We start from the raw sequence: 25,618 nt of genomic DNA on the forward strand, positions 1-25,618 counted from the left end.
TCTTTTCATGGTGTGTTTTTCTTGACAGTATTAAAATTGCCTGGCATAAATTACATATAAACACCAGCATCTAAAAACCAATCCAGATGGCAGTTTACTTGTACTCATTGAGCCGCGCTGGCAATTTTCTTGAAATGGGAACACCTTTGCTTATCACCTTGAAGAATGTTTCTATGTGTCTCCTCAAATAGACACAGCAGTCACTCCGCCGCTACTGCAAGACGCCTTTTCCAGGTCCTCCATGACCAAGTCCTGCTGAGCGACGTGGTTGTGTCGCCTGGAAGTGCTCTTATCCAGACTGTTGAGGGAAATAGGCTCCAGAGTGGTTTGTACATTGTTGGCTGGCAGCACAGAGTTTCCCTGCAGCCTGTGCGAGTACGGTTTCCTCCGCTGTCCGTCCGCCGCGCACAGGCTGAACTTGAACACGGCTCGAAATCCGCTGCGGAAGTTCTCGTTAAAGAAACCGTAGATGATGGGGTTGACACTGCTGTTGAAGAAAGCTAGCCAGTGGGCAAAGGGGTAAATGTAAATGTTGATGATTCTGTACTGTTGCTCAGTCAGGCTGGCATAGTCGCTCAACATCATGAGGGTCCACAGAGGCAGCCAGGAGAGGATGAAAAGCAAAGCAACTATTAGAAGCATTTTAATCACCCTTTGCTTTTTCTTGGACACAGTGTGGCGGTTGTCGTGGCCCGGCTTCCCTCCCGTCGGGACCGCCGTCTTGAAAAGCGTAATGCCGATCCGAGCGTACATGATGACGATGAGGGAGAGCGGGGCAAGGTAGATATTGGCAAACAGAACGGTGGTGTAGATCTTCCTCATCTCCTGGTTCGGCCAGTTCTCTCGACACCAATAGAAGGGGCTCGTCTTGTTGTCGTAGCCCAGTAACACCCGAATGGTTTGCTCCTTGGTCACTTGTAGCATCACCCCAGAGGGACACATGATGGATATGGCCAGAACCCAGATAATGACTATTATCAAGGTGGCTGTGGATATGGTCAGCTTCTGCTTGAAGGGGTAGACGATGCATCTGAATCTGTAAAAGGATTAAAAGAGACTGAATAAGGCAGATGTATGTAGACATTCAACCAGATTATTTAAAAGAAAAAAGAAGCTTTTCTTCTGGAATTTGAGTGACAGTAAAGAACATTCACTTTAAACAGCACAACATTATATAACCTGAATGGCATCCAGTGGCATGTACAGTATACCTCCACCAAGGCCAAACAATCCTACTATAGAGGTTTGTGCTGTAAATATGTTGTATGATATTTCTTGAGTGTCCTTTCACACAGTAATGGGAAAAGTGGGAATGACAATAGTTTGCTGAATGCATGGCTTTAGATATCTGCACCAAATTTTATTAGGTTCATCTCCGGCCCATGTCCCATCCCTCCACCAGGTTTGGTCTAAGGCAGTCAGAGCCGAATCCAAGGTATAAGTGATCTAACTTTAGAGAAATTCTGCAATTGCAAAAATCTTTAATTGCTGACTTCACATTGTTGTTGCAGTTTATTTAAAAAACAAAAAACAAATCAGATGATGCGTTTACAGTTAGTGCATTGTCTATAGGACGAATCGCCTTGTTGTTGTTGTTTACAACTACTTCCGGGTAGAAAACCAGCATTCGAGCAATAGTGACGGACGAGAGTTTCGCTATATATATCTACTTTTTCATGTCACTATATCGTCGTTTAGACTAATCTGATGTTTGTAAAGTCTATAAAACCAATGATTGGACAAACATTACTATTTACGTGTGCACATTTTTGTAATCAGTCATGGTTATCAGAGATTAGCTGGGCTAACGGTTACCTGTTTAACTTTAATAACTCAATAAACGGTCCATGAAAAAATATTTTCTCCAGCGGATATCTGAGTTACAACATGACTGAGCTAACTGGAGTAGTTTCATGTCGTGTCCGACAACGAGAGGTTTTTAACAGCTGACTTCCTGGTGTTAGCTTAGCTACCGCCGTTAGCTGAGCCACTGATGCTTCCTAGACACCTTGATTCCCCCAAACTGAATAAATACAACACATAGCAGCACAAAACACACACACAGAAATAGTAATGTTTCTTCAATCATTTCAGATTTATCTAAACGGTGACAGGGCGTGAAAAATATGATATATATAGCTCTCGTTCGTTACTACTGTTCTCATTCAAATTACGTGCTGGTTTTCTACCCGGAAGTAGAATGTAAACAACAAAGCGATTCGGCCTATTGGTTTATTTTGTGACTTTTAATAGGCCTAGGTGACATTCAGTATCCCACACTTTGAATATTAAATGTAAATCAACCCCAGGCTGCACATTTAGCAGAATTTGTTGCCATTTCAGATTAAAAACCATCAATGGGTAAAAAAAAACATGCCAGGTTAAGATGGTGATTCATAATGACAGATTAGAAAAATGAATTCAATTCATAGTAGGTGTGTCAATAATCAATAATAAGTATTACTGGCAGGAGTATGTGGCCCCAAAATTAAATTTAGCTTAGGGCCCTGTGGAGGCAGTTTAGCACTTTCTGCATAATCTTGCTGACAGACAAACAACCAGACACAGGTGAAAACATAACATCCTTGTTGCCGGTATTTAGAGTTAATGTAAGTTATGAGGGAAAAAATCCAGGCTAAAATCCAAAACCTGAAATCATAGATGCAAGAGATGAATATGCTGGAAGTAGAAGTGCGAATCAGTATTTCTGAAACAAAACAAAACAGAAAAACACATGCCAAATTGAATTTTGTCTTGGCTTGAGAAGAACAAATTATGTGCAACTGCGGTGTGTCTCACTGTGTGATTGACTAATGTTCTGAACACAACACTCACATTACTGTTGGGTATAATTTCCCTTTCTTCGTGCTCTGTGGTGCAATCTGTCCTGCAGATCAATGTCCAAATCGGAGAGCCATAATCAACCCACCCACTGCCGAGACCTTAAAAAACCCGACCATACTTCTTGGGGGTCTATTTTCTCCAGCTATTGTGTGGCTTTCACACTTACATGCACACAATTGCACACAAATATCATTGCGACACAAACAAAAGCTTCACTAGAAAACGCTGGAGAATGTGTGTGCGCGTCATGCTCTACAGATAATTCATATTTATGACTACTGGACTGTGAAAAAGACTTATGGGAGCTTCCTTCATGACACTGATGTCTATCCATCTGTGAGTCAGTTATCACTTTCAGGCACTGAATAAGTGAATAAAAACTGTGAAATGAGGAGACATATTTTGTACATGTGTAGAATAGATGTATATGTACAGTATGTATATGTATGTACTAGGGCTGGGACGATATGCTTTTCTCCCGATTCGATTCTTCTACGATTTTTTGGATGCCGATTCGATTTAAATTGCGATTCTACGATATTGCCGATTCTCTCGATTTTTAGTCGCATTTTTAACATTTATCTGCACACAAACACTGTAGGAGCCTATAAATTAACATACTCCATTATAAAATGAACTTAAACCCTTTTCAAAGCCTGTACTCTCTGTATGTAAAAGAGGCTAACAAATACACATTGCACAATATTTAAAAAAATTCAAAAAAAAAAATTTTTTTTCAAAAAAAAAAAAATCGATTTTTGAAAAAAAAAATCGATTTAAAAATCGTCAAAAAAGATATCGCGATATCTATGTGAATCGATTTTTTCTCCCACCCCTAGTATGTACGTATATAATAAACATTTAAAGGGATGGTTCAACATTTTTGGCAAACTGGCCCATTGCCATAATCGCTATAGTCATAGCAGTAGGTTCGTTACCTGTAATTGTCGGTGAAAGCTATTTTTAGAACAGCGGAGCAGAGCCGTGAGCTGCTCAGAGCTACGCTACGGAAGCTAATGGGATTTCTTGGTTTCCCTCATCAAACTCATCAAATACACAATCCAACAACTCCAAAACGCTGTGGTGGTAAATTCATGCAAAACCGCTGATGCGCGTTGCCTTCAGGGACAGTTTTTCATCAAGCAGTCTCTGCATTTACCTCTAAAACAACTCTGTCTGGTAACGTTCTGTTATTATCTCACAGTGTGGTGAATGTGCAGGTCACAACTTGTCCACTAGAGCGTTTTGGAGTTGTTGGATTGTGTATTTGATGAGTTTGATGAAGGAAACCAAGAAATCCCATCAGCCTCCGTAGCATAGCTCTGAACAGCTCGCGGCTCTGCTCCGCCGTTCTTAAAATAGCTTGCACCGACAATTAAAGGTAACGAACCTACTGCTAAAACTATAGGGATTATGGCAATGGGCCAATTTGCCAAAATGTTGAGCTATCCCTTTAACAACGGATTGTGGGACTGAACTCATTGTCCTTCCAGTAACCAGTCAAAAGCATCTTCAGACAATGAAGTTATCCTGTTAACTGATCTTGAAACAGGAAACAGCAGTTTGCTACAAGTGTAAATACTAGGGCTGTCAACCGATCATATTATTTAATAATGATTTATGTCATGAGTGTCTATAGTTAAACACAATGAATTGCAAATTAATCACATTTTCTCAAAGGTTAACACATTATTGTCGCATTAACTTTGACAGACTTTGTAAATACACTGCAACGGTACACAACGTCTCAATCTTATTACTACTGATTAAGTATGAGTGATAAGTAACAAGCAGGAAGCACAAGTGAGACAAGAGATGCTTGCTTACAAAATAATCTTTGTAATAATTAGAGGCGAGCAGACGCTTCCATACCCAAATGATCATCAATCATTCTGAATGACTAGCTGGGGATGTTTAGAAAATAAAAATGAGAATAGGTATTAAGTCTCTCTGCTGCCATCACATTGTAATGTGTTTGGAGGCGATGGTTTATAATGGTGTGATAGCTGCAGTCACATTGGGATAAATACGGGAATTAGACTGCAAAGCGATCTGAGTATGAATACACTAGCTGGAGGGGTACACAAAGAGCTCTTTATCTCTTTATCCTTTCAAAACAGATTCTAATCACATAGCTAATAGATACTGTATGTGAGGTGACTCTGACTTTAGGATGTCAAAGCATTTCAAACTTCCATCTGTCCTTTCCAGAGGCACAGACAACCCTGCAGTGATTTTTCAAACTGACGTCTCTGACCGTCTAGCGTCTGAGGACCGGGCCATGTCAAAATACCAGCTCTGTCACATTTACAGCTCCGAGACTTGTTGCCATCCGCTAATCCCCCACAACGTCCTCTAACTCTGCTGCATGTGCCTGTTTGTTGGGCTCTACAGCGTTGGGAGCCGACCACGTCCCCATTGGGAGTCTCTGTGGCCTTGTCCAGCGGTTTAGGAAGAAATTAAGCCAGGATTTCAGTTGTCATTAACAGCTATGAGGCAATTCAGCTTGTTTGTTTAAAAGAAAACAATGTTTGATTTTCTTAGCAAGTTTCAATAATAACTCAAGATTATAACCTTAATGAAGGAGGATTCATTGCAGTACTATTGTGTTGGACTACTAGTTTGAGCTTGATATTCCTGATAAACTGCTAAATGAGGGTATATCCATAAGATAATACATCACAGAAAAAGTCAATTGATAAAAGTTGAATTATTTTTTGACATCCAAATCATTTGCTGGTCTGTTAGATATAGATGAAAAGTCAGAAAGAGACATTAAAGGGATAGTTCACCCAAAATTCAAATTTCACTCATTATCTACTCCCCCTCATGTGGACTAAGGGTTGGGAGAAGTTTCAGAGTTATCTGTGGCTTCTCTGGGTTACAGCGGGGCTCCGTGCAGCACTGCATGTCCATATGACGGTTTGCGAACGGAGCTCACTTTTCTTCGTCCAAAAGGACACACCAAAAAACATCCAAATACCTCCATAGTGCTCGTCTGTAATGTCCCTCTTGTATTGAAGCCCCAACATGAGAAATTGTTCCAAAAAAATTAAATAAGTATATGTTTTAAGCTTGTTTGTAGCGGAAGCTCCCAGCACTGCTCTTCCTGGTCCGTCCAAATCTCACGCGATTTGAATTTTTTTCGGAACAGTTTCTCACGTTGAGGCTTCAATACAAGAGGGACATTACAGACGAGCACTATGGAGGTATTTGGATGTTTTTTGGACGAAGAAAAGTGAGCTCCGTTCGCAACCGTCATATGGACATGCAGTGCTGCACGGAGCCCCGCTGTAACTCAGAGAAGCCACGGATAACTCTGAAACTTCTCCCAGCCCTTAGTCGACATGAGGGTGAGTAGATAATGAGTGAAATTTGAATTTTGGGTGAACTATTCTTTTAATGAAGGAGGATTCATTGCAGTACTATTGTGTTGGACTACTAGTTTGAGCTTGATATTCCTAATAAACTGCCAAATGAGGGTATATCCATAAGATAATACATCACAGAAAAAGTCAATTGTTAAAATTTGTATTATTTTTTGACATCCAAATCATTTGCTGGTCTGTTAGATATAGATGACATGAAGAGACATTAAGCTTAACCTTTGAGTCTGTAGATCGAGTATTTTCTTTTGCACTTGGGCTCTTCATGAGTTGTAGTTCAAGTATGGTGCATGGAAATGGAAGTGTACTGTTAATTGTATGAAGTAATAATGGTTAACAACAGTCCTGCACCGTACCTGTCAACAGCAATAGCGACCAGAGTGAAGACGGATGCTGACACAGAGATCCCTTGAACCATGCCGCTCATTTTGCAGACCAAGCTCCCAAAAGGCCACCCTGTGGACAGGAAAAGATGCATTCAGCAGATTTATCATTGAGTCTAGAGTAGACAAACAGCACGATGACCTTACTATATGCCACGGATTAATATCTGTAGTGTAGAGCATGTGCATGGATTCAGAATGAGTCACACTCACAAATGCATTAGTGTACTGGGTGAGCTCAGCGGATTTGCCATAATGTCACATCTGAATGTCTAAGGAGGGAACAATTCCTTCTGCTGCTGACAGCGTAGGTGTTTTGTAGTGGTTGACTCAAATAAGCACAGACTGCAGGCTGCCATCGGTACACCCACTGGCCTCTGTAACCTCTACTTGTGACTAATTGTCACACACTTTTATGGTAAAGGTTGACTTGGGGATGAAAGGCTTTTTGAAGTTCAGGTCAGAGATGCACCAATTAGTGCAGCATTGGTCGGTTCCTAGAACTATAGGCCTGATTGATAACTAAACACATGTTTACACCAGCAAAAAGCTATAGAGTTGCATTATGGGAAAAGTATGACCTATTATTTTCAAAGCCTGAACCCATCTTGTGAATATCCCGGCCTCTGCTGCTAAAGTTTTGAGTCCCACAGCTTCATGAGCTTGTGATTGTAAATTAATGGACCACCCATGTAAAAGCCGGATCTGGTGGGAATAGAAGCAGGACGAGAGATAATGGAGAGGAAGTCATAATGTGGCCATTAGATGTCTTTATTACAGACTCGAGTCCATTATAAAAAGTAGATGAAAGAAATGCAAAATGTAATATATTTAGCTGCTCCATCTCTCCAGTAGTTTGGGGGTCCTTGGCCTGAAAAACGCTGAAGACCCCTGATCTAAACAAAGCTATCTTTACATCCTTGGTACACTTTGAAGCATATTGGCTTGTGCATAGAGTCTGCAGCACTGATGTTGAACGTCATATTCATCACATAGGTCTTCTCTGATTATGTGGCCCAGATATCTAGCTTTATTCACAACACCAAGTATAAAGGGTATGCACATGACGTCACGGTACTTGGAAGTCGTTGTGGAACATCCACTGAGTGGCAAAAAGACGAGTGGCAGAGCCGCCAAAGTAACGAAGCGATTTTCTCGGAGCCCATACAAGTCTGACATGTCTAGCTTTGCCAACATGTAAAGCATGCATGACTTAACAGAGCTGCTAAAAATCTTGAGGATACGTCTCACTTTGACCGAGTTACATTCAAGAACCTGTTCTCAATGACGGAAAGTAAATTCACTGGAGCGGTCATTTTTTTCGATCGATCAGCTGTGTTTACAGTTTCAGGTGTCATAGTTATGATGTTTAGACAGATAAATTAGTCCTCTAACACATCCTACAGTTTGACTGGTCAGAGTTTTTCAGAATAAAAGCAGCTCGTGTTTTAGTGTCGGGAGTCACTGTCAGGACGACAGTAACAGCTGTAATCTCGTCCCTCTGCACAGTAACAGTGAGCCTGTCAGTCACTCTGCAGGTACTGCGGTCACACTGCGTGTTACAGGAAGTGTCCGTGGAGCAGACGGTTTTGGGGAGCTGGTTGTCGATTCCTTTTGACATCAATTTGTTTTGATATAAGATATTTTATCCAGTTTATGAGTCCACCGCTATCCGTCAGCATGTTGAGGGACGCTTGTTTTGCCACTCAGTCCGATCGAACGGGACGTTGCAGAGGGAAATGTGACGTAAACGCATACCCTCTATTTGACCAGCTAGGGAAAAAAGTGAAAACTGTGAGTTCTTATCCTCCTTGGTTTTTACAATCATAATAAAACTCATTATACTCTGTTTTATTGACATTATACTGTAATGTTAGTAAATAATAGCAAGTATATGAATGTTTTTTCTCCCTGTTCCTGGTAACTATGTAAAACTATGTATTTGAAAAAGCGAGGCTTTAAATGATGGGATGGGGTTGCTTCAGCGTACCCTGTGATATATTGAAGAATGTTTGCCTTTTTAGTCATATTAGATTCTGTTATTTCATTCATATTGAATTATAAACCTAACCTCCTTCCTTGCCTACATCCTCTGTGTATTGATAATCCTGACGCTGTCCATGGTGCTGAAGTTAACAGACAGATTTATACAAACTCCTTCTCAGATATTAAGTTGTCTCTAAGGAAATTATCAAGTTCTCAGATCATTTTCAGAAACATATTGTAGCGCTGTTCAGAGCGACCTTGGTCTACTGAAGTAGTAAAGTAGCCATTAGTAGATCACTTAGCAATATTTGACTTCCACAACTATGGCAACAAGTTGTAAATTGTACAGGCAAGGGTTACCTACCCCCAAACAAAGCCAAAACTAAGTCTAACACTTTCATCAAAAAGCCAAAGTCTTTCTGGGAAAACATTGTGTGAACAGACAGACGACACCAAAGGTAGAGCTCTATATGGGAATGCAGTGAAGCAGTGCACAGGTGAGGAAATGAAGCCCATAAGGAAGAGATTGGCTGCTCTGCTGCCTCTGATGTTGTGGGCATGAATTTGTAAAAAGGGATGATGAAATCGAGAAGAATAGTGAGTCTTTCTAGAGGGGAGTGCTGTACCCACCATCAGATCACTACGTTTAAGGCAAAGGTCTCAGGTTGTTCAGCTGCACAACAGCTCAACAGCTCAAAGCTCTCAGCCGGAAACACAATGGCTGCTGGAAAAAGATAAATTGGCCAGTAACGAGTCTAGATTCAAATCCCATCATATAGGAAACCTTTTGAAGTCCTGCAAGTTGAAAAGAGCTTATCCACTTAGCAGTAGATGAGTGGTAGAATCTACCAGCAGACAGCAACAGCAAGCATATAAAATAGTGGAGACCATCAATGTCGGCAAATTGACAAAAAGACTTAAAGGGATAGTTCAACATTTTGGCAAATTGGCCCACTGCCATAATCCCTTAGTAGTAGGTTTGTTACCTTTATTTGTCGTTGCAAGGCAAGCTATTTTTAGAACAGCGGAGTGAGCTGCTCAGAACTACGCTACGGAGGCTAATGGGATTTCTTGGTTTCCCTCATCAAACTGATCAAATACACAATCCAACAACTCCAAAACGCTCTGGTGGACAAGTTGTGACCTGCACATTCACCACGCTATGAGATAATAACAGAACGTTACCAGACAGAGTTGTTTTATAGGTAAATTCATGCAAAACCACTGATGCGCGTTCCCTTTAGGGGGCAGTTTTTCATCAAGCAGTCTCTGCATTTCCCTCTAAAACAACTCTTGTCTGGTATCGTTCTGTTATTATCTCATAGCGTGGTGAATGTGCAGGTCACAACTTGTCCACCAGAGAGTTTTGTGGAGTTGTTGGATTGTGTATTTGATGAGTTTGATGAGGGAAACCAAGAAATCCCATGAGCCTCCGTAGCGTAGCTCTGAGCAGCTTGCGGCTCTGCTCCACCGTTCTAAAAACAGCTTGCACCGACAATTAAAGGTAATGAACCTACTGCTATGACTATAGGGATTATGGCAAAGGGCCAATTTGCCAAAATGTTGAACTCGTTTAAACGAATGTTTAAATTCACTTGTTTTCTTCATTATCACAATGTAGCTGTTATGCCATGACATGAGTTGTTGGGTTTTGTCATTGATCATCTTCAGTTTGCATAATGGTCTACATGGCACCTGAAGCAGAGTCAGAATTGTAATATCTATGGGAGTACTTAAAATGATCACTGAGCAAAGAGGTGTAAAGACTACTTTGTACAATAGATTTCATCGATTAGAAAATGGCAGCCCTGCAAAAATAAACAGTCCTATATTCAATACCATTATTCATGATATCGGGTGTAAAAGCAGTTTGATAGATTTTTGAATACACTTGGGTAACACTGATGCTTTTAGCTCCATTCATGTGATTCACACATTTGCAAGGAGCCAATAACCAGTGATGCAGACAACAAAAGCCCTACCCCCCCCTACCACACACTGTCATGCACTGTAAACATCCGAATGGTGCAGGAGATGGACGCTTTCCCTGACAGACATTTGCAGATTTGTAATGGTTCGGTTCAACACAGACAAAGTCACATCAGGAGGATATTTCAAACTTTAAGACACCGAAGTCTCGACAATCTACCACGAATAAACACCGGCTGCTCTGACCGGTGTCCTGTATTCTGGCTTGACCACTCACTCTGCATCGCTGTCCCATTGGTGGGATTCATCAGCCACTCAAACGTCATTGGCTCCCTGAGTGTCCCTTATCTCCCCGCCACTGGAGAACACTGCACAGCATGGGGCTGTCGTCACAAAGCCATGGGGATGTGGATAGAGAGAGGCTAAGACGCCCGGCCCCCCCAACCCAGTTTGTGATTGACACAGTGCTTTTTGCGTTACAGCTCAGTGGTTTCAGTTTTCATCTCCGTGACACCAAAAAGTCTTTCATGTGCCTTGCTGAAAACTGCAGACTGACTCGACTTGACCTGTTTTTTTTTTTTTTCCCAACCTCTCAGATTTGACAGGTCCTATACTGAATGTTGTGCCTCTAGGAGGATCTGCCATCGCAATCAAAGAATGCTTCTTTATCTATGATCCTTGGCTCCTTCATCTCCTCCTTGCGGGAAGGTCTTTTTCTTCTCACTTCCGTCAGATGGTTAGCCCTAAGAAAAACTGTAATAACAGTTAACTCTCTCCCTCCCCCTCCTGTAATTTCTGCCAATCCACTAGAAAACGCAACAAACAAACACAACCATTTGGTCAATATTCCTTTTAGTACTCTTTAAGATACATTCTTATATAAAAAATACTCTTTTTAATAGTATTTTCTTTTTACCAAAAGAAGAAGATAAATGGGTGGCTAGTTCAATATTGTTAAAAGCTCATCCACATGAAAACTGAATATGCAAATTCTCTTGCACAAGATGTCTTTATTCCCAGTGTGTGGGTGGAGGGGATGTATTCCCACACTGTATTTGCGCAAGTTGCATAACAACCTTACAGACCCTCAACACATACAGCGTTCTGCACAGCCAGCTCTGGTCAAACATCCTCATAAAGTAACACGTGGATGGATACATCTCGGAGTGGGGAGGGACTTAAGATGTCCTGTGGTGCTATTCTTGTCTTGCCGTGCACTACATTACATGACATCACATTCATTTTGCATATGTTTTGTCCAAAGCAACTTACAATAAGTGCATCAATCATGAAAGCTGGGATCCAGACAAGGTTTTGGTATTTTTTTTCCATTTACCATTGGATGTTTTTTGATTGCTTCCTAAATTATACTGTCATTGCATCTTTTTTTCCTCTTTGTGACAACACAAACATTTCGATACCGCTTATTCGCCGTGGTGGTAATGTTGGCTTCAAAGCAAAGTTTCTAATTCGATCATTTCACAATCTCGGAAGTAGCAATTCTCAGCACAATGCAATCTATCAGCATGCAGCTTCCACCCAACTATAATCATATCAGCAACCGGACGCAAATATGATTTAAAATTTCCTCCTGTTAAAGTACTGGCTGCCTCAGGAAAAGTTTTAGACTCCTTCAGGTCGATGTTTCTCTGATGTCTGTGGACAGTTTCAGCATCAATGAGCTCTGGCACCTGCTGTATTTTTGAATTGAGTCGTGACCATCAGTTGATTTTGGCAGCACTTGCACAGGCCGCATTTGATTCAGTAGATAAATGCTGCTGTCTGAAAACCAAATGACAAAGTGGCTGAAATGAATTGTGAAGGAACAGAGGAGCGTTCATTCTTATTTGCAGCTGGTAGTTGCAAGCTGTCCATTATTTTTTGAGGATTTAATTCAGAGTTATGTCATTGCAGCAGGGATTTAATCATACAAAGCCCTCTGCCAGCTGGATTTCCCCAAACTCCATGTCGGGCTCTGACCTGTGCCTGGTTTATACAATGACTAAAAACCATCCTGATGGGATCACACCAGACACAACACCGTCAACATGTTGACGGCCCAAACCCACGAGTGTTCAGTATTCACAGTATTCAGTTATCCCCGTAGTCTTACATTACAATTCAGTCATTATTATTACAGTACCACTTTGAGTGCTCACCAATAAGTAGTGAATAGTATATTTATTACAGTTCATTAGTACTTATTACTACAAGTACCTGACTTGGTAGTTATTACATTATTACAAGAGTATTATAGTGCTATTAATTACTTTTTGGAATGGTTTTTCAGAAAATAAGTCTTTACTATAGCTACTTTCAAAAAAAAAAAAAAAAGTGCCTGGACGCTAAGAAAAAGTGAATTATTAATGTGAATTTCATGTGGTTTTTGTTTTGTTTGTACTCTGATGATTTGTTTGTTGTAAGCCCTTATAGGCTGGGCCCCTTAATTGGTGCATTACACTTAAATAAACAATATCAACTCATATTATTTCATCAGTACTAGTCATAACTACACCACTGAGTATTTGGTAGTTATACAGTACTAATTATTGCAGAAGTACTTTGTTGTTATTTCTACATTATTACATTAGCACTATAGTTGTTACTACAACATACAGTATGAGTACTATCACCTCCTCTATAACACAGCTGAATTGTAAACTTTTGTTTGTATTTTACACATCAGAATAACAATACGTTTCCACAGACACATGAATATTTGTTATGCAATTACAATTCTTGCTCTTACTGTAATTACAGAAACATGTTTGTAAGATGTTATGTCCTAATCAAGGTCATTTTAAAAAGCCCGAGAAGTGTTTAATAAATATTTATTCAGCTTGATCATCTTTTAAATATTCAATGGCCTTGGTTTCAGTCCGTTGAGAGGAGCTGTGGCTTATTGTTTTTGTTTTAAAGCAGAAGAGTTCAAGCCTTTTCCTTTAGAAAAAGCACATGCAGCTACTGTTTGCAGCCACTGCATGAAGAACTGAACTCTCAGCCATCATTCGCCTTGAGAGTCGCTCATGTGAGATTTATGTCATCTCGAGCCAACTGTCAAGTTAAATCAGCACAATATTGAGAGAAAAAAAAAGCCCTGGTCTTATTTATGCATGCAGGGAAGACTATCGCCTCCATGATACAGTAAATCACAATTACAGCCTCCAAGTCATCTGTGTTTTTGAGCATTGGTCACGATTTTCACAAGGTTCTCACACTTTAATTGTTACCGATACTAATATAAGGCCAAACTGAAAAACAGAGGCAACCCAAGAGCAAATGAAATCGTATCAGTGGTTAGGGATTAAGGATCAGGGTTAATCAAAGGATTATCAAGGATAGCATCCCTATGAAACTCTAATGCTTCATTAAACAGCAAACAACATATTATTGACCGAAAGAAAAATGGTTTGAAAACTTTGCCACATAGTTCTTTATCAGAAGTGGGGCAAAATGTACAGCAATGTCTGAGGATGACACTATAGAAAAATGTAAAAGGGTCTGTCTTCTACAGAGTGGCCATTTAGGGACATCTGGTTACTGACATTGTATAATTTACAAATCATAAAGTAAGCATATGAAATAAATCCATTGTAATTCCCGGTCTCCCAAGATCAGGAACAAATAAATACATAACAGACCCACAGCACATTCATTTGCAGGACACGATTGAGGAAAAATAAAGGAATAAATAAGCCATGGTGGTCATTTTAGGTCATTTACATTGTAAAACTTGGCTCAGCTCTCAGCAGTCTAAGCCTGACCGTCACATTAATCCATCACCGCCAGCTGTTTTTAGTCTCAGCTGCGCTTCAGCGTTAATGCTTTAATGTTCATGATATACCAACTGACATTGTTACCATATTAAAATAACAGCGGGGAATGTATGAGGTGGAGGCAAGTCTGCACAACAAATGCCACAATTATAGCCAGCAGCTGCTCAGTGTGACTTTGCATAAAGACCGAGGAGAAATGGTCTGAAACCAACAACATCAGCATGTCGCTATTAACGAGAACATTTTGATAGGACCATCCTCTGGGCTAACCTACGCCCCCAAAGCACACCAACATACAGGTAACATATTTGTCTTGTTGGCCAGTTTTGTAAGCATTAAACACAAAATACAACCGCGGCTGCTGGGTTTTATATCTTGGAGAAAGGAAGGAGTTCCACCGCACACAATGTGGTCACTTTAAGCAATGTGTTTCGCCCAATGGGCAATGCCTGATTGACTGACGAAGCAGCTTAGAAACTGTTTAAACGAGCGATCGTGGGCTATGAGTGGATTGTTACATTCACGAGAACTTGCAGAAAATAGATATGAGACAATTTGCTCAAACTTGGAGCCAGACCCGGCCAGGCTACAGGAGAGATCAGAAATATGGAGGGGTCCAGGACCCCCATGAGGATTTGCACTGACACAGGAAGAGCAGTGAACTTGGAACACTGGGAGCTTCCGCTAGCTTAAAATATAGACTTATTTCATTTTTTTTGGAACAATTTCTCATGTTGGGGCTTCAATACAAGAGGGACATTACAGACGAGCACTATGGAGGTATTTGGATGTTTTTTGGTGTGCCTTTTTAGACGAAGAAAAGTGAGCCCCATTCGCCACCGTCATATGGCAGTGCAGTGCTGCGCCGAGCCCCGCTGTAACTCCAAAAAGGCACGGAGGACTCTGAAACTTCTCCCAACCCTTAGTCGACATGAGGTTGAGTAGAAAATGAGTGAAATTTGAATTTTGGGTGAACTATTCCTTTTAAAACGATAAATCAATATTTAAGTGACCACATTGTGTGCGGTGGAACTCCTTCCTTTCTCCATGGACTCCTTTCCTGACACCACCGGCACCGATGTGAGGATCTAATCTCTGCTGTGCAGGGCAATCTCCCGTTTCTCAATTTCGAGTATAATATCTTGTTGACTTGTCATGTTGACGATTTAACAAATGGAAAATCCATTGTTGGTGGGACTAGATGGCATTTCGTGGAAATTCACTAAATCCATAAACCCTAGACTGCTTACCCGGGATAGGGTCACGGAGCAGCAGATCCACCAACAAGCCCCAGACTTCCCTTTCCCGGGATACATTGGCCTGGGGATCCTGAGGCGTTCACAGGCCAGGTGGGAGATTTTTTTTAACCCCTTCCTGGCCAGTTGTTTTTGCTGCAAAAACACAAAATTTCTATGGGGCTCTATGGGGTTTTTGGCTGGTGACAGTATTTTAGTGATTAAAAAAAAAGAGATATCCAAAATCCCCTCAGTGAAAACTTCTGACTATAATATGTCAACAAAATAAAACAAGAATTTTGGATTTTGCTTTAGCCATTGTTCAGATTTCAGTTCTGGAAATTAGTGCATATTTCATTAGATATTGCCTCATTTACATATTTAGCTAAATTTGACAAAACAAAAATATTTGTCTTAATGTGAATAATAAACTTGGGAAGTTTCATGGTGATATCTGTTAGTTAACATTTTTACTTTAATTTTACATAAAAAAAAAACCCATTTGACATTTTTGTCCAGCAAAGGGTCATGGGTGTGGTCCAAAAATTGGACTTTCATTCTGAAATTCGGGACATCCAGAGTATACCCCAAAATACACCTCCTTGCCAAAAATCAGGCCCCAGTGACCTTTCATTTGACCGTGGGGAGTTGGGAAAGTGTGAGAGTTGGACGAAAATGTCCAGGGGTAACAGGAGGGCTAGGGAGGCGCCCTGGAGGCAACCTTTCCAGATGCCCAAACCACCTCAACTGGCTCCTTCGCAAAGGAGCAGCAGGTCTACTCACGGATGACTTTTTGTTCTTGAATTGTTAGTTGAATAGACACGTTTTTATCAGAGATATCTCAAACAAATGTAATAGCAGCTGCTTTTTCAGTTCAGACCAAAGTGTTGAACTGTCCAACTGACTTGACATCATTTTCCGTGCGACCACCCAGCCAGCTTGGCCAAAACTTCCTTGTTTTGACACAAGTTGCAATTGGAATCAAACAACATAATGAAGGCTTTGAAATCACTGGCCTGCTCACCTGTAATTATGTTGTCAAGGAGTGTGGTGGGCATGCAGAAAATCCCAACCAGCAGGTCACTCACAGCGAGGTTCAGAATGAACAAGTTAGTGACGGTCCGCATGTTTTTGCTCCTCAGTACGATGAAGCACACCACTCCGTTGCCCACCATGCAGACGAGGAAGATGAGCAGGTAGGACACGATGAAGATGGCTGCTGTGGACGGCTGATGCAGGTAAAATCCAACATAGGTGATGTTGTTCCGGGGAATGAAGGACCCCAAGGAGGAGTTGTAGAAAGTCCAGTTGTCGTAGGGTTGAGTCAAGTTGGTTTCCAGTTCTTCGTTCATTTTAAAACTGAAACAGGAAAGAAGAGAAGTATTTAAGACATTTAATCCCTATAAGAACGAACAAAGAAAAAAATACTTGAGTGGAGTTTCATACTAACGTCCTGACCACTTAGAAAAGGCCTGCAACAGCAGAGGGTTATAGCAAAGACCACGAACACATAATCCATTAGCAGTAGGTTCATTACCTTTAATTGTCGGTGCAAGCTATTTTTAGAACGGCGGAGCAGAGCCGCGAGCTGCTCAGAGCTATGCTACAGAGGCTAATGGGATTTCTTGAATCGTGTCCTTCTTTCCCTCATCAAACTCATCAAATTCACAATCCAACAACTCCACAACGCTCTGGTGGACAAGTTGTGACCTGCACATTCACTACGCTATGAGATAATGACAGAACGTTACCAGACAGAGTTGTTTTAGAGGTAAATTCATGCAAAATTGCTGATGCGCGTTCCCGTCGGGGGCAGTTTTTCCACAAAGACCACGAATGCCCTGGCAAAAAAGGGTGACCAACAACACTGCTCCCACTGAAACTGACTGTAATTTTTTTTTAAATATAAGATTCCTTCTACTTTAAGGCCATGATTTTTAAATGTGATTGATATTACTTCACTCCAACTCTCTCCATCCATCTGATACTTGCCCAGCGCATCCGTCAATTTTTCAAAACTCATTGTGTCTCCTGAGCCCACTACTGGGTTAGATGGTGATATGCATTAGAAATGAAGAAAAAGTAGAATTAATGATTGTAAGCCGTTCCCACTCGATGGAAATCAGACACAGCCGCTTCCCCTCATGTACTACTTCCACTGTAAGTACTTTACTTGATGCATGAGAACTAAAATGAAGTGATCCAGGGAGATCTCGGACTATGGCATAAGCAAAATTAATGTGATAAGATGAGGAGCACACACTCAGATCAATGAGACTACAGTAGCACTCTCATACTAGAGGAAAAAGAAACAGAACTGGGCCTAGTAATGGTTTTTAACAAGTGACATTACATTGAACTCTCTTCAGTGATACATGAAGAACAGTGCAAGCTTTGTGCTACGTATAATGATGAAGTTCAGAGGAAGCCAGAGAATGAACCAGTCTTTCTGCTGTAACATCAGTCTGTGATGTTCGTGGTGTTTCACAGTTTCTGGCTGTATCTCACCACAAAGTGCTGTTCATGTGCCAACTTTACTTTCATCTGCCCTGATCTTCCTTCTCCTGTGTTAGTGCTTTTCCAAATTTTCTCAAAAGACTTTGATCACCCTCCCTCAGACTCAGAGACTTTCTTTGCTGTGTTCTGTACACACATGATTGTGGATGGAGAACAAAAACAATAGCAGAATTAGGCTTTTTAAAAAAAATTTTTTTATCATTATCGCCATTTTTTCCCTTCAGAAAAAAAGTGCAGGCGAGAGAGCAGCACAGTCAGATCTCCTGGTTCATTAATGACCATCAATAGAAAATGGCCAGTTTAGACAGAAATCTACTGTATGTTCCTTGACTCTTTTGGTTTGCAACCAAAACTTAATGTTTACAGAGGATAGAGCTGAAACACACAATTACTTTCATAATATAATTAGTTTAGTCTAGTTTATTATTTAGCACAAAATTGCATTGAGCACTTGTGCAAGGAGGGAACAAAGCCCTTGTGGGCTAGTTAGCCAAAAAACAAACAAATGACATGCAGGCTCAGTACATGACCTAAACAAAGAAACACACACAAAAATAAATAAATAAATACAATTAAAAATGAAAAACTCTAACTTAAGACAAAACTTAAAAACTAAAAAACAAAACAAAAATAAGGAACAGCAGAAATTGGGATATTTCATGCAAATTGAAGCAGAAGATAGAAGACAAAAAAACAGACAGAGAGAAAATCTGATAGAGAGGATTAAGGTAAGTGCTTGGAGAGTTTATGAGGACAGTAAAACTTCCTTCAGATCCTTTTTGAATATAGTAAGAAGACATGGACCTCAGTGATAAACCTAATTCACTCCAAAGCTGGGGGCCTCTAAAGGTGATATTACTGTAAACTGGTGACTTGATGTTTGAGAGGACGGTAACTGTTATTGCTGAGCCTCGTTTCATATGAATGAACATCTGAAATGAGAATAAAGAAACTGAGAAATTCAAATTAAGAAATAATGTTCCATGAATTGATCCAACAAACAGCTGAGACCTTTGACATTGCCTCTGAGCTCAATGTGAAACATCTAGTTGTTTGTTTTGTCCAGAGATACCCTGTCAATTTTATTCTTATTGATCATAGGTCAAATAAGCAAGTAGCCCTTACAGCTGCACTGCAAAAACGCAAAATCTTTCCAAGAAAATTTGTCTTATTTCTTGTCAAAATGTATAATTTCTAGTCAAAACTAATCTCTTCCCACTTAACTTGTTTTTAGATCATTTTCACTTGTTTCAAACAAATTTTCACTTGAAATAAGTAGAAAAATCTGCCAGTGAAAGCAAGTTTTTTGTCCTTGTAATGAGAAAGAAAAACTTGCTCTACTTTTAGATCTTTCTACTTATTTCAAGTGAAAATATGCTTGAAAGAAGTAAAACGTGTCAAAAAACAAGCTAATTTTTATGTGACGAGTCTTATTTTGAGTATAATTTCATTAGTTTTGACTAGAAGTGACATTCTGACTAGAAATAAGACAAATATTCTTTGTAAGATTTTGAGTTTTTGCAGTGTAATAAGTGAGAACAAGGGGATTTCTGATAGTTAAACAAATAGTTTCAAATTTGGTTGAAACCCTAAAATGAACTACTAGAGAAGATGACATTTTGATGTCAAATGTTTGCTACTTTTAAAGTCAAATACCAATACACTGTAGTATATTTTGGACTGCTGTGTCACTTTGTCACCTTGAACTTTTGAAATGGTGATGAACTGGCATCAGGATTCAAATTCACACATTGATCTTTTGTAGCCCCAAGTTAAACTATTGATCCTGCCAAACTAATTCCAGTAGTCATTTGCTTTTATATAAATATTCATGTTCCTGCTTCCATAGACCAGAACTCATTAAATGAGTGATGGCAAAGTTTCGTCAAAAGCTTGTTTTAATTGGGTTTTTCTGCTTATCCCTGGAGTGTTTGGTATGCACTGTCCAGCACTCAAAGTTTACAAACTCTACTTGTTTCTACAATTTCTTTCGTCATCGTGATTCAGATTTAAAAAGTGAACGTTTTGTTTTATCCATGATTCTGAAAAGGCTGTGTAACAATTACAAAGTCAAAGTATTCTCTGCAATCCTTGTAAAAAAAATTATCCATTGTGGGGAAACTGACACATCCCAGAGAAATTAGACAAGTGAACAACACAATGGGCCACAGTTAATTCCAGCTCAGCCACTAACAGCTGTTTCTTCGGCTGGCAAGGGGTTTTTGAAGTAGATTCTTCTCCTCTAGTCGACAACAAATAAACAGCTGTGACTACGCATCATTTGGTAAAGTACAGATCCGAATCACATGAAGTGTCTATTTTGTGATTATGAATCCTGCTCATTATGTCTGAAAAATCAATAATTTGCCATCAAGCTGCATGGTGTTCTGGGATTTGTTGAGGTCTGTGCTGTAGAATATTTCCTTGTTGATAATCGAGCAGTCCTTCCTGTGCCAATGGAAATCCCTCAAGAAATAGGCAGTTTGGTTTCAGCAGTGCTCACCAGCAGTGATAGACCACAGATGGTTAAAATTGCTCTGTAGGCTTTCTGATGCTTTCTCTGTGTGAATCATTGAATAAAAAATAAATATGAATAAAACATGACTGAGCATATAAAGGGCACAGCGGGCTAATTGAAGGAACTGAGGAAGAATGGACTCGGAAAGCTCTTTAATCTTCACCCAACCCAGATGCAGTTGGAATGACATTTATCACAACGTAGGTGTGTTCTGATGGTGGAGAGCATATTTTTAGTAATTGAAGCTGTTTCAGAAGGACTGAGGTGAAATTAAATCCAGCTAATTAGACTTTCAAGGATTTGAAATCCACTAGACATAATATAGAATCTATATGGCCTTGGAGTGAAATCTACAGAAGCAAGGACCCTGACAAAAAGCTATTTGCAAAAAGCTTTCTGACTTCTCTGCACTGAGGATCTAAATTAGCCTAATGTTCAGAAAGCAATTTTATGCTGACACTTTCTGTTTCCTGCAAAGATGGGCAAAAAAATACCAGACAAAGGTCATGCATGAGTCATCTGGGAAAGAAAACTGAAGACCAGTGGATGGTCACAATGTGATTTGTGCAACCCCCAAGGATCTGGTAGGACCACATGTTCCCCTGGAGGAAGTTTCTATGCCACGGCCGCGGTTGAATACATTACGTTCTCCAGCAGCTCATATATATGTATATGGATGTATGTCCATCTGTCCATCTGTGCCATGATCATGAAGGCAGCATCTCGGGAAAGTCTTGAGGGAATTTCTTCAGATTTGGAACTGATTAGTCAAAGGTCACTCCGGAAGAATGTGAATGTGTTGTAAGGAAATGCCTACATTTCTTTACATCTTTTGGAAACTTCAGCGTATGGGAGCTGCTCAGATTTTAAAGGTCAGTGTCACCATGACCTGAAAACATGTTGGGTTCTTTATGCTAACGTGACACAATACACTTATCTGACTGTTTTTACTAAAGTCTTTCAAAGTCTTTACAAGGCAGTGAGTGTAGTTTAAGGCTGCAATGACTGTGAAGTTGAGGAATTGCACTCCAGTTATTTGCCTTAATCTTTGTTGATCCATCTGATTTGAGATTGCTACGAGGAAAACGTGTTTCATGATGATGTCTTACTTCTTTTCTTCTTTTTTTTTTTTTTTACTGAAAGTTATTTGGTTGAACGGCCTTTAGAAAGTCTTTAAATAATTAAAATCTGTCGCTTTCAGTTTATCTGTAGATGCTTGTGCTGCATTTTTATGATTAGCAAATGGAAAGTTTCGCACATACTCATCAATTTACAGTTTTAGAGAGACTGGGTGTGGAGAGCCAGATTGGTGGTGACGAGCGTCCTGAGGCGATGCGCTGCACTATTTCTGTGTTAATGCAGGACGTGTGCATGAATGCATAGTAATTATGGCAGAATCTGTGCATTGATCGTATCAGCCATAACTGGCTAACGACTAGAAATAGCTGCTTTCTCCTCATCCATTTTTTATTCACCACATTCGGTGAATGGCGAAGAGTGGAGCTGATGGAGGTCCCTTTCTCACCCACAGCTGGTGTTTTTTTTATTACAGCTGTTTGACCATGGAGGAATTATTGCAGTGTGGCACTCGATCTCTCTTACAATGTCAGACCCTGCTTTCAGGTGTCGGCCCATTTTGTTCAGTTACCTTCGCTTTGTGTGTGGTTCTTAATGGCAATCATTGTGTCCAGCAGAGAATGAAATATGATGTGGTGCTTTTCTTTCTTTTTCCCCTCTCTATGAGGATTACAATTTCTAAGGAGACATGCAGAAATTCCTCCTGCCTGAATCATTCATGCTTAGAATTAAAGCATCAGAACTTCAGCACTTTTACCCATGGTGCATCATAATGTATGATCAGATGTACAGATTAAATTATACTGTATTTTTGGTAACACTATACTTGACGCCTATCTCTATAATGCATTATAACCATACTTATAATGAGTTATAATGCACTTATATCACTGTATAACTATAGTTATAATCAACAATAAGAATAACACACTATAAATCATTTTATCATGACTTATAAGGTCAGGTATTATAATAGGTTATAACTGTTAGTAACTCGCTGACAATGCCCACATCGATAATGCATTATAAATATAGTTATAATGTGTTATAATTGACTTATAAACGTGTATAACTATCATTATAAACACTCATGAATCATCTATAATGCATTATCGATGTGGGCGTTGTCAGCGAGTTACTAACAATTATAACGTATTATAATACCTGACCTTATAAATCGTGATAAAATACTTTATAGAGTGATATGATTATTGTTATAAAGCATTATGATCATTTATGAGTGTTTATAACTATAGTTATACAGTGCTATAACTGCATTATAACTCATTATAAGTATGGTTATAATGATAGGCGTCAAATAAAGTGTTACCGTCTTTTTTTTATCAGTGTAGGAATCATTTGTAGCACAAGTCTGGAGGGGGAATGGTGGAGGAGCATCGTGACTGAGCACCACCACATGTTGGAGATCACATTATTGTGGCAATGTAATCTACTGGAAAATTACATATTGATCCAGAAATTCAATGATTCAGATGTGATCTGTGGTGAGATTTGTCTCAGTTTCTCTTAATGAATGAAAGATTCACCATATGTCATGTCAAAATGTTAGCCAGCCACCACTATGAGAGGTTACCAAGCCATTTGAAAATTAAACAGCTAATTGGTCCACAGAGGATGAAAAATATATTTTTTTTAAAGTGACAAAGTGATAGCCTACATAATGTCGTTTTGAAAATTAAATCTTAAATGTCCTTTTCTTTATTATTTCAATTAAGTCACAGAATGAGCAGTCTTGAAGAAGAAAATGAAAATGGAGTTTAGCTTATTGATTATTAATCTAATTATGGAACACTTTTTGAGAGTCAAGCATGAAAACAAAGGAGTAATTCCCTGTTTGGTTTTTCTTTTTAATTATGTCATAAAATGTGCGACCTAGAGAAGAAAATGAAAATGCAGTTTGGATGATTTCTTATTAAAACTAAAAAACAATTGGCTGCCCAGGACAAACCGTACAGGAACTGAAACTAATCAACCCAACGATTTAAACCTTGTTGTTTAACCTCATTAACCAACCAGCACACCCCCTTTCATTATTAGTCATCTGACCGAGTTCGTCACTGCAGCCCTCAGGGACTTCCCGTCTGACTCGGGTTGAGTAATACCAACAATCAAAACAACACAACAGCAGAGGATCTCCCTCTGTCAGCCACACACGTCTCACGTCATCGCACAGTCGCACGGTCTCTCTGATATTTGGCAGGTTACAGCACCTACAACAGGGCTGGAGGCAAACACTGTCCATCGCTTTCATACATACCATACATCTCTTAAACGTCCTCTCTAAGAAACCTCACAGCACATATCATCTCTCACCAGCAGATATTCATATTTGAACATTTTCTGCTTTGGAAATCATTCAAACATTTAAACTTCTAGGAATTTTTCTCAAGAATGAAAAAATAAGAATCGTAAGAGAACTTGGCTTTTGCGCTATGGCAGCATGCAGCTCTGGTGTGCTAAAAGCTAAATGCATATGCTGACCTTAACCAGATATTAATCATAATCATCAGTTTTCATCAGCTTTGTTTAGTTATTTTTACAGGAATTGTCGAGGCAATTCGACCAACAGTGTTCAAAATACCAAGAATACCCGGAAAATAAAGTGCAAATCAGCGTCAAAATAACAAAAAAGGAAGAAAGAAAGAAAGAAAGAAAGCAGAGAAATCCAAAAGATTTTCATGTTTAAACCAATTTTCTCACTTTACTTCCACCTAATCAGCCTTTTTTCGTTTTCTTTTTTTCAAACAATGCAAGCAATGAGATCATGGACATAAGACAATAAGTACACAAATCTGCTGCACAGTCAGCTCAGTTGGACATTATGCCCATATCAACAGTCTGCATGACATATTGGAGATGCTGTGCTGCTCTTTGCTTTGCCACGCACAATCAAAACCTCATTCAAGAGTTGACCTGTGGCCACCGAGGAAGGTGAGTGTCTCAGTATTAATTTCCTGCCCCCCCCCCCCCCCAGGCTCCTTTCAGTCACATCCAGCCTCCATCCAGCAGCTGTAGCTACGCCCCTGATTCCTCCTCAGCTACACCGAGGGAGACGCACGCAAACACGGATTGAAACCGGCTGCAGCCTCCCCCGTGTGAACCAACCGAGCCAAAAAAAAAAAAAAAAAAGATGCACATCTCATTGTGTGCCAACGGTGCACAGTTTGCAGCCACTTCAAAAAAGCATGACAGAAAACTGAAACGAGGGTTCGTCTTTACATATATCTGGCAACTTTACGCGTCGTGGTGCGCGAGTTTGAAGTGGAGGCAGCCTGGAAGAGGAGACTAGTGGTGCAAAAAAAGAAAGAAAGAAAAAAGCACTCATGACTGTCCGCTCCTGGACACAGATGCTCCAGTGTGTGCACACATGGATGTCGGTGCACCAAAGCGGAGAGACCTGGTAGCGTGGAGAGGATGACAAGGCGCCCTCATCCCTCTGAAACCCTAAAACACTGTGACTGACCTGAGAGCTGCGAGCTCCGGCAGCTGCTACTGAACAAGCACCAGACGATCCTTTTACCGTAACCAAGTCTACAAGTCTCCAACTTCAGATCTCCATCAAAGGATGACATTTGTTCTTCTAAATTATTTTCAACAAAATAATAAATGACCTGTAGACACACCTGAGATCCCTGACATTCTCATACATGCACAAATAGTTTTTTTTTTCTCATTAAATAACGCCAGTAAAACAACTTCTCTTACCTTTTGTTTCAAATCAAGCTGAGGACGAACTGTGTGCTGCTGTGAGGAAAAGAAAAGTAAAAACGGTCCACTTTCCTCTGGATAAGGCATACGTAGATCAAAGAGAGAGAGAGGGAAAAAAAAAACATAGACCAGCATTGGGGAGAGTAAAAATAAAAAGTCAGGTGTGTACTGTATGGATGTGTGATACTGTGAACAGTATCAGTCCGGGTTCATGTGCGTCGCTGTGCAGCGCTTCATG

At 40.0% G+C, this 25,618-nt stretch overlaps 1 protein-coding gene across 1 annotated transcript; it reads right to left on the reverse strand.

Moving 5' to 3' along the window:
- npffr2a (neuropeptide FF receptor 2a) lies at nt 1-25,618 on the reverse strand. The gene is made up of 4 exons (XM_085788095.1): nt 25,378-25,618; nt 16,564-16,898; nt 6,587-6,686; nt 1-1,036 (listed from the first exon to the last, which is right to left on the reverse strand). The coding sequence occupies exons 2-4, from the start codon at nt 16,889-16,891 to the stop codon at nt 184-186; spliced, it is 1,281 nt and encodes a 426-aa protein (XP_085644221.1). The 5' UTR covers nt 16,892-16,898; nt 25,378-25,618; the 3' UTR covers nt 1-183.

This window comes from Trachurus japonicus, chromosome 9 (assembly GCF_045865225.1).
Source record: "Trachurus japonicus isolate A0001 chromosome 9, Traja_1.0".
NCBI classification, from domain to species: domain Eukaryota; kingdom Metazoa; phylum Chordata; class Actinopteri; order Carangiformes; family Carangidae; genus Trachurus; species Trachurus japonicus.

Excerpts from the sequence above, each read along its gene's own strand:
- npffr2a (XM_085788095.1), bottom strand. The coding sequence starts at position 16,891 with ATGAACGAAGAACTGGAAACCAACTTGACTCAACCCTACGACAACTGG. Across the intron at positions 6,687-16,563 it reads CCTTGACAACATAATTACAG|GGTGGCCTTTTGGGAGCTTG; the intron begins GTGAGCAGGCCA and ends TCCTGTCCACAG. Across the intron at positions 1,037-6,586 it reads GTCGCTATTGCTGTTGACAG|ATTCAGATGCATCGTCTACC; the intron begins GTACGGTGCAGG and ends ATCCTTTTACAG.